Genomic DNA, 16435 nt, shown 5'->3' on the forward strand with positions numbered 1-16435 from the left:
CACAGCCTAGTCCACCACTAAACCACATCCCTAAGTGCCACATCTATGCATTTTTTAAATAACTCCAGGGATGGTGACTCAACCACTTCCCTGGGCAGCCTGTTCCAATGCTTGACCACCCTTTCAGTTAAGGAATTTTTTAACATCCAATCTAAACCTCCCCTGGCACAACTTGAGGCCATTTCCACCTTGCTACAACCTCCTTTCAAGTAGTTGTACAGAGCAGGAAGGTCCCCCTGAGCCTCCTTTTCTCCAGGCTAAACCACCCCAGTTCCCTCAGCTGCTCCTCGTAAGACCTGTACTCCAGACCCTTCACCAGCTGCATCGCCCTTCTCTGGACACGCTGCAGCACCTCAGTGTCCCTCTTGCAGTGAGGGGCCCAAAACTGAACACGGGATTCAAGGTGCAGCCTCACCAGTGCTGAGTACAGGGGGACAATCACTTCCCAAGTCCTGCTGGCCATGGCCACAGTATCTCAGACACAAGCCAGGATGCTATTGGCCACCTTGGCCACCTGGGCACACTGCTGGCTCATGTTCAGCCTACCAGTCCCCCCAGCTCCTTCTCGGCTGGGCAGCTTTCCAGCCACCCTTCCCCAAGCCTGTAGCGTTGTGTGGGGTGGTTATGACCCAGGTGCGGGACCTGGCACTTCTCCTTGTGGAGCCTCATACAATTGGCCTCGGCCCGTCAATCCAACCTGTCCAGATTGCTCTGATCCTGTCCTCAAGCAGATTAACACTCCTGCCCTGCAACTTGGTGTCATCTGCAAACTTACTGAGGGTGCATTCAATCTCCTTATCCATACTTCTCTCTAAATTGGAGAGATATTGATTTGATGAATGGACTGTTCAATGGATGAGGAATTGGTTGGGTGGTTGCATCCAGAGAGTAGTGGTCAGTGGCTCAATGTCCAGATGGAGATCGGTGACAAGTGGTGTCTCTCAGGGGTCCATACTGGGACCAGTATATCATCATCAATGACACAGTGGGATTGAGTGCATCCTCAGCAAGTTTGCAGACAACCCCAAGCTGAGTGGTGTGGTTGACATGCCTGAGGGACGGGATACCATCCAGAGGGATGTGGACAAGCTCAGGAAGTGGGCCCATGTGAACCTCATGAGGTTCAACAAGGCCAAGTGCAAGATCCTGCACCTGGGTCAGGGCAACCCCTGGTATCAATACAGGCTGGGGGATGAAGGGATTGAGAGCAGCCCTGTGGAGAAGGACTGGTGAGGGTACTGATGGTTGAAAAGCTGGACAGGAACCAGCAGTGTTCGCCTGCAGCCCAGAAAGCCAACCGTATCCTAGGCTGCGTCAAAAGAAGCATGGCCAGCAGGTTGAGAGAGGTGATTCTGCCCCTCTGCTCTGGTGAGACCCCACCTGTAGTGCTGTGTCCAGCTCTGGGGCCCCCAACAGAACAAGGACATGGACCTGTTGGAGCAGGTCCAGAGGAGGGACAGAGAAATGGTCAGAGGGCTGGAGCACCTCTCTATGAAGACAGGCTGAGAGAATCAGGGTTGTTCAGCCTGCAGAAGAGAAGGCTCCAAGGGAGACCTTATTACAGCCTATGAGAAAGATGGGGACAAACGTTTAGTAGGGCCTGTTGCAATAGGACAAGGAGTAATGGCTTTAAACTGAAATAAGGTAGATTTGGACTAGATATAAGGAAGAAATGTTTTACAATGAGGGTGCTGAAACACTGGAACTGGTTGCCCAGAGAGGTTGTAGATGCCCCATCCCTGGAAACATTCACAGTTAAGTTGGACAGGGCTCTAAGCAACCTGATCTAGTTGAAGATGTTCCTGCTTACTGCAGGGGCTTGAACTAGATGACCTTTAAAGGTCCCTTCCAACCCAAACCATTCTGTGATAAAACAGAGTTTTTATGGGTCTGAGAAATACACACATGCATACCTGTTTTGCTGATATGAAAAATGCAGTTTTGTCTAAACTAGTCTGATTTCCAATTAATTCTCTCAGGTGGAAGCATTAGGGTCAGTACACCATCAAAACAGAAACAGTTCGCCGAGATTCATGCCTAGCATGTGCTCGTATGATCAAAAGGAAGGAACGGGAGAAGCCACAGCAGCTCCTTATTAGTTTCCTTAGTGTATTTCCCTTTGCACAGTCCTTCCTCACTTAAAATGAAGATATTGGTGCACAACACAGAAAAACGGATCTAAATCATACCGACAGTTTCAACTTTTCCCCTGGCTGCATTCCCTGTGCAGTGAAACAGGTGCTTTATGGCACCTTTGCAAGAGCCTTATAGAGGGCAGGGAGAGCCCTGCTTCACGGTGGCTCATGCGTTCTGGATCGGCCATTTCAGTATCAGTATCCTGGCGATATGTGGTGCTACACCTCCTTGGGCCAAGCTGTGACTGATCACACACGTCTCCTTGTCGTTTCCCTTCAGCTGGGCACCTGTATCATAACCTCGAGGAGGGACTGGGTTGTAGTCCTAGTGGTTTTCTTGTCACTGCAATGTATTTAATAATTTGGGGTAGGGAAATCAAGTGAAATTTCAATATGCTTTCTGACCAGATTTCAGGCCCAGCTTTTGAGAAATGTGTGAAGTTGGAGAAGGAAGGGGAAAAGGCACTGTGGATATTATTTGTCTTAACATAGCAACAATTTCCTTTAAAAAGTCAGTAACAGCTTTAGCGGTAGAAGGAGTACTGACTGACACTAATGGAGAACCCGTGGATCAGGACAATAGTAATGAATGAAAAGTCTAAGATGCTACTCTGCTGCCAAAGAGTAATGGTAAAATCCTCACTGATTTGTTAAATTTCTCTCATTGAAATAAACAAACAAACCAAAAACCCAGTAAAAAAACTACAGAAAGAGGAAAAGGGAGGGAGGGAGCCACGCTGAAGACTGTGTTTTTATTGATGTCCAATTATAAAATCACTGCTTACATGCCTTTGTTGAAAAAAGTGTTTTTGTCATAAAGCAAAACAAATGAAATGGGTTAATAATATTTTCTCTTTATCTTTCTACATTTTGTACCAGCACACAGAGGCCACACTGACACAGTAATTGATAGCACTGTGAAACACAACATCCCTGCTGAACAGGAAGAACTCATCCACTTGCAGGAACAGGTGAAAAAGGGGGCAATTTCTGTGGATGAAGCGCTCGACAGATTTAAACAGTGGCAGAATGAAAAGCAGATACTACAGTCTACTCAACAGGTATGAGTCTGAAATTTATGTTTCTTGACAGGAATCTTGATCAGAAGTTCCAAAAACAAACGCTTGTATTTTGGCTCCTAGATATGAGGGCAAAAATAAGAGTCATGATTTATATACCCATCAGCTCCCAAGGAACTTGCTGTGTATGGTTCTGAATCTTCGAGATACCCATTTCCATGGTGGTTTGATTTACTTGAGAGGTTTTCTGAATTTATTTCGCCTAACTTCAGGTGCTGTTGCATTTGGTTAAAATCATGAGTTAATACGTTGCTCTTCTAAGCTTTCTGTTTTGAACTGCTATGTGACGCTTGGGTCTATGCATCTTTTATGAAACCACAAAACTTTCTGTAGCTGAACAAACCAAATGCACTATTGAACAGTGTCAGCTACCAGAAACATAACTATATCAAGCATACATTGTTAATATATATTGACTTGCACCAGGCTTGATGCCTCTCTGGAAGTGTTGAATCTACTTAGTGAAATTCACAATTGTTAGCTGTGCTCTTCAGCTCCTTTATATTCAGCGTGTGGAGTAAAGTGAGGTGCATAAACCCAGGATTTACAAAAGCCTACGCACTGAGTCACTGAAAGAACTCCATCAAAGCTACAGCCTAAGGAGTAAGGCACGGTGAGGAGGTTTGTTAATTACTTCTAAGAAGACAGCTGGAGGAAGAGGTTATGCCCTCATTTTATATGAGGTTGTGCATTAACAAAAATATTTTCTTTGCATTTGGTAGAAAGAGGAAGAACCAAAGCTAGTCTGCTACTCTAGCCATGTGGAGTGGGAGAGCTCTCAGGTGCTGTCAACAAGGAGAGATTAAATGCTCTCTGTGTTTGCATTTAATGAAGAAATAGTGTGAGCTTTGTCGTCACAGTGCAACATGTCACAGCACAAGCGCAAGGCTTAGAACAGTTTAGGAGCCCAGTTCCCAGGCTGGGCACCAGCAGCACAGCACCAGCTGTTGGAAAACCGTGTGAGTGTGGTGGGCGTCCCCTTCCAAGTCTGCCTGTGGCCAGACAGGCTGGTGGAAGCTGCTGGTATTGCTCTGTCAGGCAAGGAGGAAGCTGATACAACTTAGTGCCGCTACCTTTGCATAGATTAGGGAAGTCTTTTTTTTTCTTGGTCAACTAGAAGATGCCTGTATTTCAAGGAGGATTTACTTGGCCTGTTTTCACTGCAGGGAAAAAGCTGCTTTCTAGGGGTGGTTTATACCCTGCACTGCGTGTGTGATTGCTCTTTGGGTTTGTACCATAGAAAAGTCTTTCACTATTACCCCAATGTGAGCAGATGAATTTACTTCATGCTGTCACTGCAGTTGTCTGGTCTTCACTGGGATTTCTGAGAAAAATTGCTTGTCCAAAGAAAAAAAATAAACCTCCAAGCTTCTTTAATCTAATGCCAGAATCTGTGTAACTTTCTGGTAGGAAAAAACTCCACAAGAGTTTTTAGGTATAAATGCTAAAATTAGTATTTACTTATAGCACATCATAGACATTTTTCATTCTTTCAACATTATTTTCCTGGAGAGGGAAGCTTGATCTTCAGAGTGCTAAAGAATCCAACTTTTTGTAGTTATTCGCTATTCCTACAGTAAATTTCCGTTACTGGTTTCTGGTGCTGGTTTTACGCTTGTTTTTTACTAAAGGAAAAAGCATATCACCTTAGAGACCCCACTATTGGAAACAGACTAGAAAAGGAAAATCTGAATGGTAAAGTTGCACTTTCTCTGCCTTTCACTGAAGCCTGGAACTGTAAGCATACTGCAAAGGTCTGATCCAAAGCATAAGCAGACTTTTGGATCAGGCATTGAATTTATAATGAGCATTTTCCGTATCTGACCACATTCCAGTTATCTTAGTGTAATCAGTCTTCAGCAGGGTCAAGATTTCATCTCAATGATGAGCTCACTGAGAGTTAATGGGGCAGAAAGTTTACCAAGTCTTCGTGGCTCAGCTTTTCTGCAGCCCATTTCCTACTGCTTCATCACAGTTAGCGTAGGTGATTCCTTTAGAACAATATACTTGATGACTTCAGTATTTTATTTGTAAATCAGCTATCAATTTGCACTGGCAAATTCTTGATGAACTTTCCACTGTCACAGCAGTTTAGTATTGTGAGTCATTAATAAAAGCTGTACTTCTGGTCATCTGAGATGCTTTTTCCCTTTGTGATTGAATGTCATCTGCAGCAGCAGCACCTGCATTTCCTGCAAACGATCTCTTGTTGTTATGAAAAGATTGCTTTAGATGCTGTTGAGTTTAGGCCTGTGATTTCTGTAAACTTCTAGTACATACACATTCTTGGAAGGGGAATAGTTTCTTTTTCACGTTGGACTTAGTACCATTTGTGTATTGCTATTTAAAATTATCGCCTAAATGTGTAATTTCTGTACTGCAAGAGAGAAACATAATCCACAGTACTGCTTTCATTATTCTGTTAGACAGTGTTATATTTATGTGGATCTCCAAGATACTGCAATTTAGGGAAATTCTTGCTGGCCCTAGCAGAGTTGCAGTAGAAACTTTATACTTCTATATATATACTATATACTATATATTTCAGCTTTAATATCTTCAACATTTGGTAAGGATGCAGCATCCTGAGCATGTGACAGTCCATAAGCCTTCACGAGGTGCTTGGCACCTGGGGGCCTGGGATCACTGCATTTGTTCCTGCAGTCTTTTCTATGGGCAAGGCAAAGCTCAGGATGACATGAGAGTGATTCTTGGAAAGTATTTGTCTGTAGGGTTTTCTTCTAAGGCCACATCAGTCCTGTCTCTGACTGCTCCCTCCAGAGTTTGGTTATTGAATAATACCAGCAGAAATGTAGTATCAACACCAGAATTTTAAATTTTGGAAATTATCCAGTAAGTCGGATAACAGTCACTGTGTTCCCTTCTGATCCCAACCTTTCTTCCCTCTGTTACACTATCTTGTATCCTTGCGATCCATATAAATCAGCAGCTTCACTCTGCAGAAATACAATGGGAAGAATCATTATGGAGACCCCTGTCTTGTCCAACGGTGCACTTTATTATCAAAGCTTTAATTTCTTGAAAATAAGAACTTCTGAAATATGGAACTCCCTCTACAGCTGGGAGCATATTGGTGGCAGGAGTAAAGAAGAATCTCAGGAGACCAATACCTAAGCTCAGGCGTAAATAAATTGCCTGGAACAAAAATGATAATCACATTCTTTTCTCTTTCATAGTTCCTAAGGAAAGCAGGCCAGGGAGCATTTGTTTTCGAGACCCTTTATTCCAGATGCCATTTAATAAAGCAGTATGCATGAATGTTAGCAGGTCTCAGATTTGTTTAATGAATTCCAGTTCTTACATGCCTATACAGACTCTCAATCTGCACCTCCCTCTTCAGACTCCATGTTTGAAATCAAGATTCAGACAGCCTTTTTCATAGATGGGTTTTGAAGTAGTGATTGAGGATTCAATCATGTCAGAAGCCTTTTAGAAAAGGAATTTGATTTTATTTTAATGAGAAAAGAAAAGAACTTCTATAAATTGGTATGGAACATAATTGTTAGTTTCTTGGTAAGTTTGATCTTGCTTCCACTGTAATGAAAGTTATTAGCGAGAGTGGCACTCAGTTCAGTCTTCCATTAAAACATCTGATGCTATCTCAAAATTCGTGTCTCATTTTGCAACAGTTTAATATCAGACTGAGTAACACCCCTCAAAAAAATTAACTGCAAAGAAAAAGTTCCGTCACTCTTAGAATGAAATATCTACAAAAACCTATTTATTTTTTCTTAAAATAAGGACTAAGCTTGTAGAATGTTCACTTGCAGAAAGTACAGGCACAATGATGTATCTCATTACTATATAATATACATAAGGCCTTGCCCATAGACATTGATAATATCTTTTCCAAGAAAGGAAGCAAGACATAGCCAACAGAACAACAACGAATAAAAAATACCTTTAATAAAATTTAATGGAAATACGTAAGTGATTTGGGGACAAAAGCTCCATTTTGAAATCTGAGTGGCACAGACATTTTAAGGTATTTTAAGATTTTCCTTGGCATTTTTCCTGACACCACCGAAGTACTGAACTAGAAGTAGTCTACTGCCTATGGGAAGCTTCATTTATAAGCGAGGCTCATACACTGTCCGGAAAGGCACCTTGCCAACCGTGAAATACTAGAGCAGGAGACAAGGAAGAATGGAAAGAACAACAGGATTGAAACAGTTGAACTGAGGAGGTATGTCTTGGCATTTGAAAGCCTCAGCCATAGGTCTCCTCTGGGCGACATTTCCAAATCAGGACAGCCAGAATTTGCCCCCAGTGAGGCAGATGTGTGCTGCTCTCCCAGGAAGATGCTGTGCTGTCACGCTAAGGTGGATGCGTGCTGCTGCTGTGACATCCCACAAGACATGAGCACCCAAATAGTTAGAGCTCAGCTGACTCTGTGGTAACTGATTCCTTACCTTACGCTTAAGGTTATGGGCAATGCTTAAGAGTCTTGGGTTTGTGCGTGTCCACTAACAGAATGAATGGCAGCAGCTTAGACAACATGTATGTGAGGATGGCTAGACAAGTTTCCTTTACAGTCTTAAAAGACAATGCAGCTTTCACATGCGTTCCATGTCCATACTTTTTAGCACAGGATTTTATTTAAAAAAAAAAAAAACCAAACCAACAACTATCTGCGCCTTTGGACATTTGAATTACCTATGTGAATATCATTTAGCTGTTTCTGAAAATGAGATTTCAAAATCTGCCTTCTATTGCAATTAACATTATGGCACCTTATGTGCCACATCCCACAGATTTAGTCATCCAGCATCTAAAACTAAGTGCAAGATTGCAGAAACTACGTAAGGTGGCTTGAATTGCTTGTAGTTAGTTATCCCCTCATAGCCAATCTGTAGAGCCTTGAACTTTGTCTTTAGGGATACAGCCAGTATAGCGTAAGAGTCCTCCTCAGAACCAGGAATGGCTGACACTGTTCTCCACTTCTAGCGTAGCAGCAAGAGCTGAGCAGTAGGCGCACTGCCAGGTAACAAGCAAGATAAAGGCCACAGAAGACCAACTGTGATTCAGATGGACTTCAGAAGACCAGTACTGCATTAAGCAAATGTGAAGCTTGACTTTTTTAAAATTATAGTAGTAGTAGTATTTCAGTGCCAGCAACTTAACGTAATAGTTTAAAATTAATATAGATCTTAGGAAACATGTAAGATTCTTAGTATTGCTCTGGTGACAAATATACCTGTGGGGCAAATGAGCAATTCGGTCTTTGCATCTGTTCCCGTCTTGGGATCCTTGGCAAGACTGGCAAGGTAGGTGGCCTGCTGTGGAAAGGTCAAAAGTTTTTTCCACAGGGAACTCAACTGAAAGCATTTATTTCTTAGCTGTTAAAATCAGTAGGTACTTACACTGGAAGTGGCCTTCATATCCCAGAAGGACAATTTTACTGTCTGTTGCTACAGGCTGCTCAATACTGACATACTGACCCGCTCCTGTACGGCACTGTAAACAGCCAGGCCATCCACTGCAGTAGAGGCATCCTCCACAGAATTTCTTCTTCCAGATTTGTAGATGCCTGTGAAAATAAAGCAGCTCTGGCTTAATTAAGTTTGCTCAACCATCTGCCAAAGACCAAATCTCTTCCTCAGCTTCATCCAGAAAACCACTCAGAAGAGCTCTATGCACCTTTCACAAACTGGCAGGTTATTGATTACGTTTGCTATCCTAAAGGTCTGGCTTCATTCCTCAACCCTCATCAGCACTTTGTTTTTAGTCCAGGCTGCTAACAGATTGCTTATTCATCAGTTGATGCCACTCCAGCTTGCAGTTAGTGTCTAAGTAGAGTTCCCTTAAAACTAAAACAGCAGCACTTAATTTTGAGCACATTAACCAATTTCCATCATCTCTGATAGGTTGATAGGAAGAAGAACAAAGACACTAATTTTGACATTTGGATCGATGGGAACTCAAGACTTCTTTACTCAACCCAGTTAGCAAAGTTGAAATAACTCAGGATCCTGAAGCATATACAAGCTTTTGTATGTGTGGGGAGTGAGGAAGTCACAGAAGATTTATCTTCTTCATGACTTCAACGGTATGCATTTCAGTCAGGGCCTCTAGTCTGGAAAATACTTGTTGGTAGTTTACAATAGTGTCCATTAGACTTGTGAAGCTGCACCTTTAGCCTGGCTTATTTCCAGTTTCTTAAGTATTCTGTAGCTTCACATGATGCTTAAATTTAAAATCAAGAAAATAACAAAAAGCTAGGTTCCTGCCCATTCGTCACCAAATCAGGTCTTCATGAGGCAAGCTCACAGTCAGACTCTTGACTGAGGAGTTCACCAAAACAACTGAATATCCATGTACCCTCCGCCTCTCCTAATTGCCACCAGTAAAGATGGCTGTTAGAAATAAGATTTGTACAAAATGCACCTCATGTCATTCTCCTACACAACACCTGCCTGTTTTTGTGGATGTCTCTTGCTCCCCTGCTCCCAGGGACACATGTTATATTCACATTTGAAGTAAAACAAGTAAGAAGTGACTCATCCTAGGTATGTGTTTTGAGAATTAATCAACTTTGAAAGACATTCCGCACTGGCCTAATTTATCATTGATATACATGACTATTTATTAATTGCATCTATTTCTTTTTAGTCTCCAACTAGGAGCCCAACAGAAGGGGAACAGATGCCTAATTAACACAGGTAAGAGCAAGTATATGAACACAGGCACAGAGACGTTATTTGTCATGGAAAACACTTGTGGAAGTACCTTCCGTCAGAGTGCATTTGTGTAACAATAGAATGGAAGTGCATCTCAGAAATCTGATTTCACATCAGTCCGATTCTCGAAGTCATTCTGGCTTATACTGGAACTTGGTTTTTATCAGGTGTCAACCTATTCTTGTTACTGCAGGGCAGATTTGCAAGCAGCGAGACACTTGCCTGACTTGTCGATGCAGTTGACGAGAGTTCCTGTTAGTTATTGCAATTCATTGAGCTTATGCACCTAGAGGCTGTATTCCTCCATACTGATCACACATGCAGTATCAAATGTACCGAACATCAAAATCAGGTTGAAAGGCACAGATACAAGCATGTGTCCAGAAATACTGATTAACCAAGAGACCAATGGTCACTTAAGTGCTCAAAAGCCAACAGGTGATGGTATTGTCTCGACAAACAGCAGAATTTTCTGATGCTTGTGTTAGTGACTGTGAGTTTCTTGGCTTTGGGCATCTAATGAGTTCTTTAATAGTTGGGGGGGGGGGGGTAATTAGTTTTTGGTACCTGTGTGCTTACATGTAATCTCATAGCAGTTTTAGAACTGTATGTCTACCTTTCAATGAGGCCTGATCATTAGACTTGCTGCTAGGAGGGTAAAGTAAATAAATTGGGTTTACAGCATTCATTGAGTTTTTTGGGGGGTTGGTGGTTGCTTTCTATGGTTTGTGTTTTGGTTTTTTTAATCAGTTCAGTTTTCAACACCTGTGCTGAGAAAAAAACTTACCAGGAACTGAACTTAGATCACCTCATGAATTAGCTTGCCTTCATTTTAAGGATAGGGTACACTGAAAAAATGATCTGGAAAATTTCTCATTTTGCTAAATGAATTATGCTGAAAATGAAGGAGTCATGCAACCCTTTTTATGCATGGAAGGATGACAGCTATTAAAATTTTAAGGATAAGGACAAGGATGTCTGCATTCTGGTCATGTATGTGCAAATCTTTTCCTTGAGATCTTTAACAAATTTCCAATCCCTTGGTTTTCTTAGGCACTGAATTTCTTCAGTTTGTTGATCTCTGCAAGAACAGTCTGTGCTGAACAGCTCCAAAAGTCCAAGTTAGATTTTCTTCTTCAGTTTTCATTCCTTCAGATGAGTTTAGGACCTGAAAATTTCAAAATTAAAATTTACCATTTTAGATATGAGTAGCATTTTTAATTTTGCATTATTAGAGTTATAAAAGGGATTAAGTAATATTTGTTCACAGTAACAGAATGATGCAGTTTATTCCTGAAGACAAAGGTAATTTTATTTAAAGGCTTTGTTAGCTAAGTTACTTTGATTCAATTTGTGTCTCCAGCTTTTCCAAGTGGCGGAATGACATTTTAGACTGTTGCAGCATTATTTTTGAGGCACTGAAAACAGATAATATTCAGTGAGGTCTTTTCTGCCACCCTTCTCCCATGTAAAGGAAAGAGCAGTAGCTGCTTGTGAGAACTGTGTTTCCACATCTCATTTCTGGACCCAGCTGCCCTCCTGCTCACTGGAGTTCAGTGCCCACACCATAAAACAATAGGTACCTTCCCTGCTGCTGCTCAGCCTCTAACTCACTTGTTCAGGCCCCCCTCCTCCAAAGTTCTCATAAGAACCTAAAATTAGTCTTACGGTGTGACCTGAAAATGAAAAATTACCACTCCTTGTTCAATAGGCAGCTCCACTCCTACATGGGCTTTCCTAAAAGAGCTGTTTCCTTGAGTAGAGCTGAAGTCACCTACACTAAATGGGTAAAAAAGCTTTGAATGTTAAAAGCTCTGAAGCTGAAGAAAACTATTATGAAAAACTTGGTAACAGCAGAGGTGCTTACAAATTGCAGATTGCTGAAGTGAGATGAATCATTCAAGGTGGGGAATTACCCCTGGGATCAGAATAGGTGATCTGTCACTTTTAGAAAATTGTTACATGGGAGAGAGAAGGTGAATTAGACGTGGGAGATCATGCAAAATAGAATTTATCCAGAACAGAACATTCAATCAGTTCTGTTTGTGAATTATCCGCACCAAATGCCAAGGTTCTCCTCTTCTGCAAAGTATGGCCTCACCATAGCTTTCTTGCTCTTCTGTCTTCAGATTGGTTCAGAGGCCTTACAATACCATAACACTGAACGTACTAGTCTTCGAAAAGCAAAGAATTTATGTAGAGGCACATGTGCCACAGCTGTAAAGCAGCAGAACAGCCCTGTCAAGATTAAAAAAACTTGGTGGTTTGGAGGTTGAGGTTTTTTCCACTCTCTCTTTTCCATCACTTGCAAGGAGATCGTATTAACAGAAAAATAACAGTTGGAAAGGGAATGTTCGTTCACCCACATGCGCTGGAAAACATGTATTTAAGGCAAAATTCTAAATCATGAGAAAGTAACTGAATGTCTTTTTTTTAATTAAAAGACTTCAGTATTCTAAACGTGATGAAATATGTTCAGTGATGTACACAACAATACTGTGCATACCACATAGGAGGATGGGACCTTTCTTGATTTAAAAAAAAAAAAAAATGTGTGCCTGAAGACAGACCACTGTTTGGTTTTTTTAATGACCAATTGCAGGGAGATTTTTCAGTGGTTAATTATTACAAAAACCCTGCAGATAAAACGTTCAAAAACTGCAATTCTATTGCTAATACTCTGACTCTCCAAATGATTGAGCCTCCAACTCCAAGGCGAAGTTCTTAGTTATGTTGCTCATGCCCACCCACAGATCATCACACTTCCCTTACGTAAGGGGGGAGAAGAATAACAGAGTTGAGATCCAGCTGGTGGACCTGAAGGAGGAGGCTGTGGCTTTGATTCTTTCGTACTTGTTTCAATAAATACAGTGTTCGATCTTATTCTAAACAAACATGACCAGTCTTACTGAATAATGGGCATTTTCATTATTTCTTACAGTGGTTCTTCAGCCGTCTGTGCATCGTTTCCTCTGCTTGGCATCCAACGCGTCTCCAGGCTGCGCCCTGACAGCCTGAGGCTCCATCCAGCGCATGCTGCTGTGGCGCGGCTGCGTGCGATCATCGCTGCACTTCAGCATCTTGGAATCTCACCTGGGCCAACTCTGGACGGAATCCAGTATCACTAAAGCAAATTAATAAGACTTCTGGTAAAGTCAGCACTGAATTTCAGATTTTTTTCTTTGTCTTGTTTTTTTCCCCAAGATGACAGCTGAGGTTTTATATAAAGATATATTGCATGTTTTGGTTCATCATTTTTAAACTCATTTCAATTTTTCCATAATGCTTGATAGTTGTTTAGTAGTAGATTTTATGCACAAAAGAGGAAGATCGTGACAAGTTATGAAGATTATGAAGTTATAATACACAAAATTTAGGTTTTACTTTTTAAGACATTTTTCTATAAACTTTGTATATACATTTGTCTTTCCTAGGAATAGTAGTTGTACTCCATCACTAGTTGAAATAATTGTACTCAAAGCTAATTTCTGAAGTCAAACTATGTGTACTAATTATCTACTAATGCATTAAAGTGATTACGAGAATTGGGTTTACAAGGAAATTGTTTTGTCTAGTAAGTCGCCTAAGGTAAGTGATATCCAGACCAAACTGAAAGAATCTCTACTGCGTTCACACAGCAAAACTAAAGTAGTAGATATGGTTAATGGGTATAATGGTCTCCATTCCCACAGCTATATGCTCCAAAATTTAAGTGAGCATGTGACAGTAACAGGAGTATGCAAGAAAACTTGCCCTAATTCATGCACAAAAAAAAGACCTCTGTGTCACCTGCTGGGGGTATAAGAGGAGTTTTTAACTTTCAGGTAAGTAAGAGCTTAAATTGACTTTCCTCACCCTCGTTATTTTAGCTTTGCACGAGCCTTCTTAAAAAGCAGGTAAATATGCTGTTGGCCAAAACTGCCTTCACATAGATCTTAATCTTTACTAAACTCTTAGTTGTGCATTATTCTCAGACATCTTTATGAACCTGAATTATTCGTAGCAAGCGTTCCCTCAAATTCTCAGTGTTGAATTTCTGCTTTGCATGTACTAAGAGATGCTTGCACTTAAACTTCAGTTAGGAAAAACTGAAAACTACTTACAATCAGAAACAAATACAAATAAACGTGGCTCCTTAACACATGTTAATGTGACACCCAAATCTGGAAGAGGGGAGTGGATTTCTGTTCAGACTTAAGAGTCTTGAAGGTGTCGTGGCTTAACCCCAGCCAGCAATTAAGTACCACGCAGCCATTTGCTCACTCCCATATCCCTGACCCAGCAGGATGGGGAGGAGAACCAGGAAAAAGGTAAAACTCATGGGCTGAGATAATAATAATTCAGCTTAATAGTTGAATTAAAATAAAATATTATAAAAATAACAATTGTAATTAAAAGAGAGAGAGGAAAGAGGAATGAAATCCAGAAGGAAAAAAACCCAAGCAATGCACAATACTTGTCATTTTGACAAAAAATGTGAGCTTACTACCTGCTGACCGATGCCCAGCCAGTCCCTGAGCAGTGATGGGCAGACCTTGGCCAACTCCCCCCAGTTTATATACTCAGAGTGACGTCATAGGGTATGGAATGTGGAAAACCCTTTGACTGGTTCAGGTCAGCTGTCCTGGCTGTGTCCCCTCCCATTTTCTTGTGCCTTTCCAGCCTTCTTGCTTGAGAAACCAAAAAGTCCTTGACTTGGTTGTTGCTAAGTAATGCTTATACTAAAAACATCAGTATGTTATCAACATTATTCTCACATCAAATCCAAAACACAGCATTGTACCAGCTACTGAAAAGAAAATTAACGCTATCCCAGCTGAAACCAGGGCACAGGGTCATATTATTTTTTCAATTTCAACAAATTACTGTGCCAAGAACTGTTACAAATAGAAATAAGCCAAAAAGACAGTGTTGGGATTTTAAAATAATGACAGAATCTTGCAAGTTTAAATTCCACATATAGCTTTAGGCTAATTACATTTCTATTTTCAACGGGTCAATTAAACATTTTCAGGAAATGATCTGTTCTCTGGGGAAAACCCCCATTTCTTCTAGAAACACTCCCACAAATAGCACAGATTTGTTGCTGTAAAGTCCTAAGTATCAGTGACTGCTGTATTAGCATGGTAACATAGCTTTGGATTCCATACAAAGGCTTGTCCTGAGCTAGTTGAACCACAGCAAAAGCTTTGAAATGTATATTTGTTCCCCAGATCTGGAAATAGTCAGTGTCTATGAACTGAGGGACATGAGACTTTCAGGCTCTATAGGAGAGGAGCTGTGATGTTTTAAAACTTACCTGACCACGTGGAAATGGAGTAGGGAGAATTACTTGGAAATCTAAATGTGTATAAGCTGTTATTTTCCCTTAAGAGGTTCGGCTTGCTTCCCCCAAAAATAACATTTATATTCCTATAAACCCAGCTAGTCAATGTATCCCCTGGCAAGCTTTCCTGAGGAGCCCACATAAACTGAAAAGAGAATACAAATCATTAAAAGCTTCTTCATGTCAGTACCTGGTGGCTTTTCTGCAGTTTTTTTTGCTTTTTTCTGTAGCAAAAGAGATGAAGGGACCTTTCTTGGGGGTGGTCAGTCCTCACAGACCTCTGGGCAGGATCCAGGTGCTCTCCATGCTGCCACGGGACAGGCAGTGGCCCAGCAGCTCTGTTGTCCCAGTGAGAGGGCACCTGGGAAACACAGCGAGTTGAGGTCAAGGTAAGAAACTTAACAAAACAGGAAATGTACAAAAATAAAGCACAGAAAGTTGCATCAAGAACAGCTATGGGTTTCCTAGGGAAGAGTGTAACAATATAGCAACAGTGCCAAACAGACAAACTAGAAGCCATGCTCCGTCTATGTATGTACACGTATTTGCATCTATAATGCATTCTGTGATACTCCACAACTTGCAGCCCAGGGTAATTTAGGATTACCCATAACAAAGCAACTCTTCTTCTCTGCTTGTGCTAGTTCAGCCAAGCACGGCTCCAAGCATACCAAGTACAGTAGCGCCAGTGTTAGACATTTCAGCAGCGTCCAGGCATAGCACCAGTCCACCGGGGAATACAACCAGGGAATTCCCATTGGCTAAAAATTGAAGCACAGAAGAAACTGTTGCCTTGTTACAGGATAACAATAGCAAGCAGGATTTAAGAATTTTAAAGGCTGAATTCAAGCCCCAGCAACGTTAGTGAGATGTAAAAGGCAAAAAGCTTCAGTAATCCTTGGACAGGAAGGGCAAGAGGGCAGGCAGAGGCACCTCACGTTTTTCATCAGTGAGGCAGTTAGTAGGGAGTTTTCATGAGCAAGCTTTAGCGACTGAAGACACAAATTTCAGGCTAGCCCTCCCAGCCAACACATTCTCTTTTTTTTTTCCTTTTTAAATCTCCCCATAATTTTCTAAGGCTGTGTCATTCTTTCAGGCAGTAAGTGCACCTAGTGTTTGACAGACACAATGTCTCACTGTTGCACAACAGAAGTATAATAACAGTAAATATTTAAACTCACTAAACCTGTCACT

General features: G+C 41.3%; 1 protein-coding gene across 6 annotated transcripts in view; it reads left to right on the plus strand.

Annotated features, from left to right (window-relative positions):
* Positions 1-13465, plus strand: part of BANK1 (B cell scaffold protein with ankyrin repeats 1) — a 167027-nt gene extending 153562 nt beyond the window's left edge. For all 6 annotated transcript variants that reach the window (XM_056349050.1, XM_056349059.1, XM_056349068.1 and 3 more), the window contains 4 exons: positions 3015-3196; positions 4846-4909; positions 9848-9897; positions 12868-13465. In XM_056349050.1, the coding sequence (XP_056205025.1) occupies positions 3015-3196; positions 4846-4909; positions 9848-9858 (257 nt within the window). In that variant the 3' untranslated portion in view covers positions 9859-9897; positions 12868-13465. The remainder of the gene's footprint in view (positions 1-3014; positions 3197-4845; positions 4910-9847; positions 9898-12867) is intronic.
* The last annotated feature ends 2970 nt before the right edge of the window (positions 13466-16435 follow it).

This window comes from Falco biarmicus, chromosome 1, assembly GCF_023638135.1.
Source record: "Falco biarmicus isolate bFalBia1 chromosome 1, bFalBia1.pri, whole genome shotgun sequence".
NCBI classification, from domain to species: Eukaryota; Metazoa; Chordata; class Aves; order Falconiformes; family Falconidae; genus Falco; species Falco biarmicus.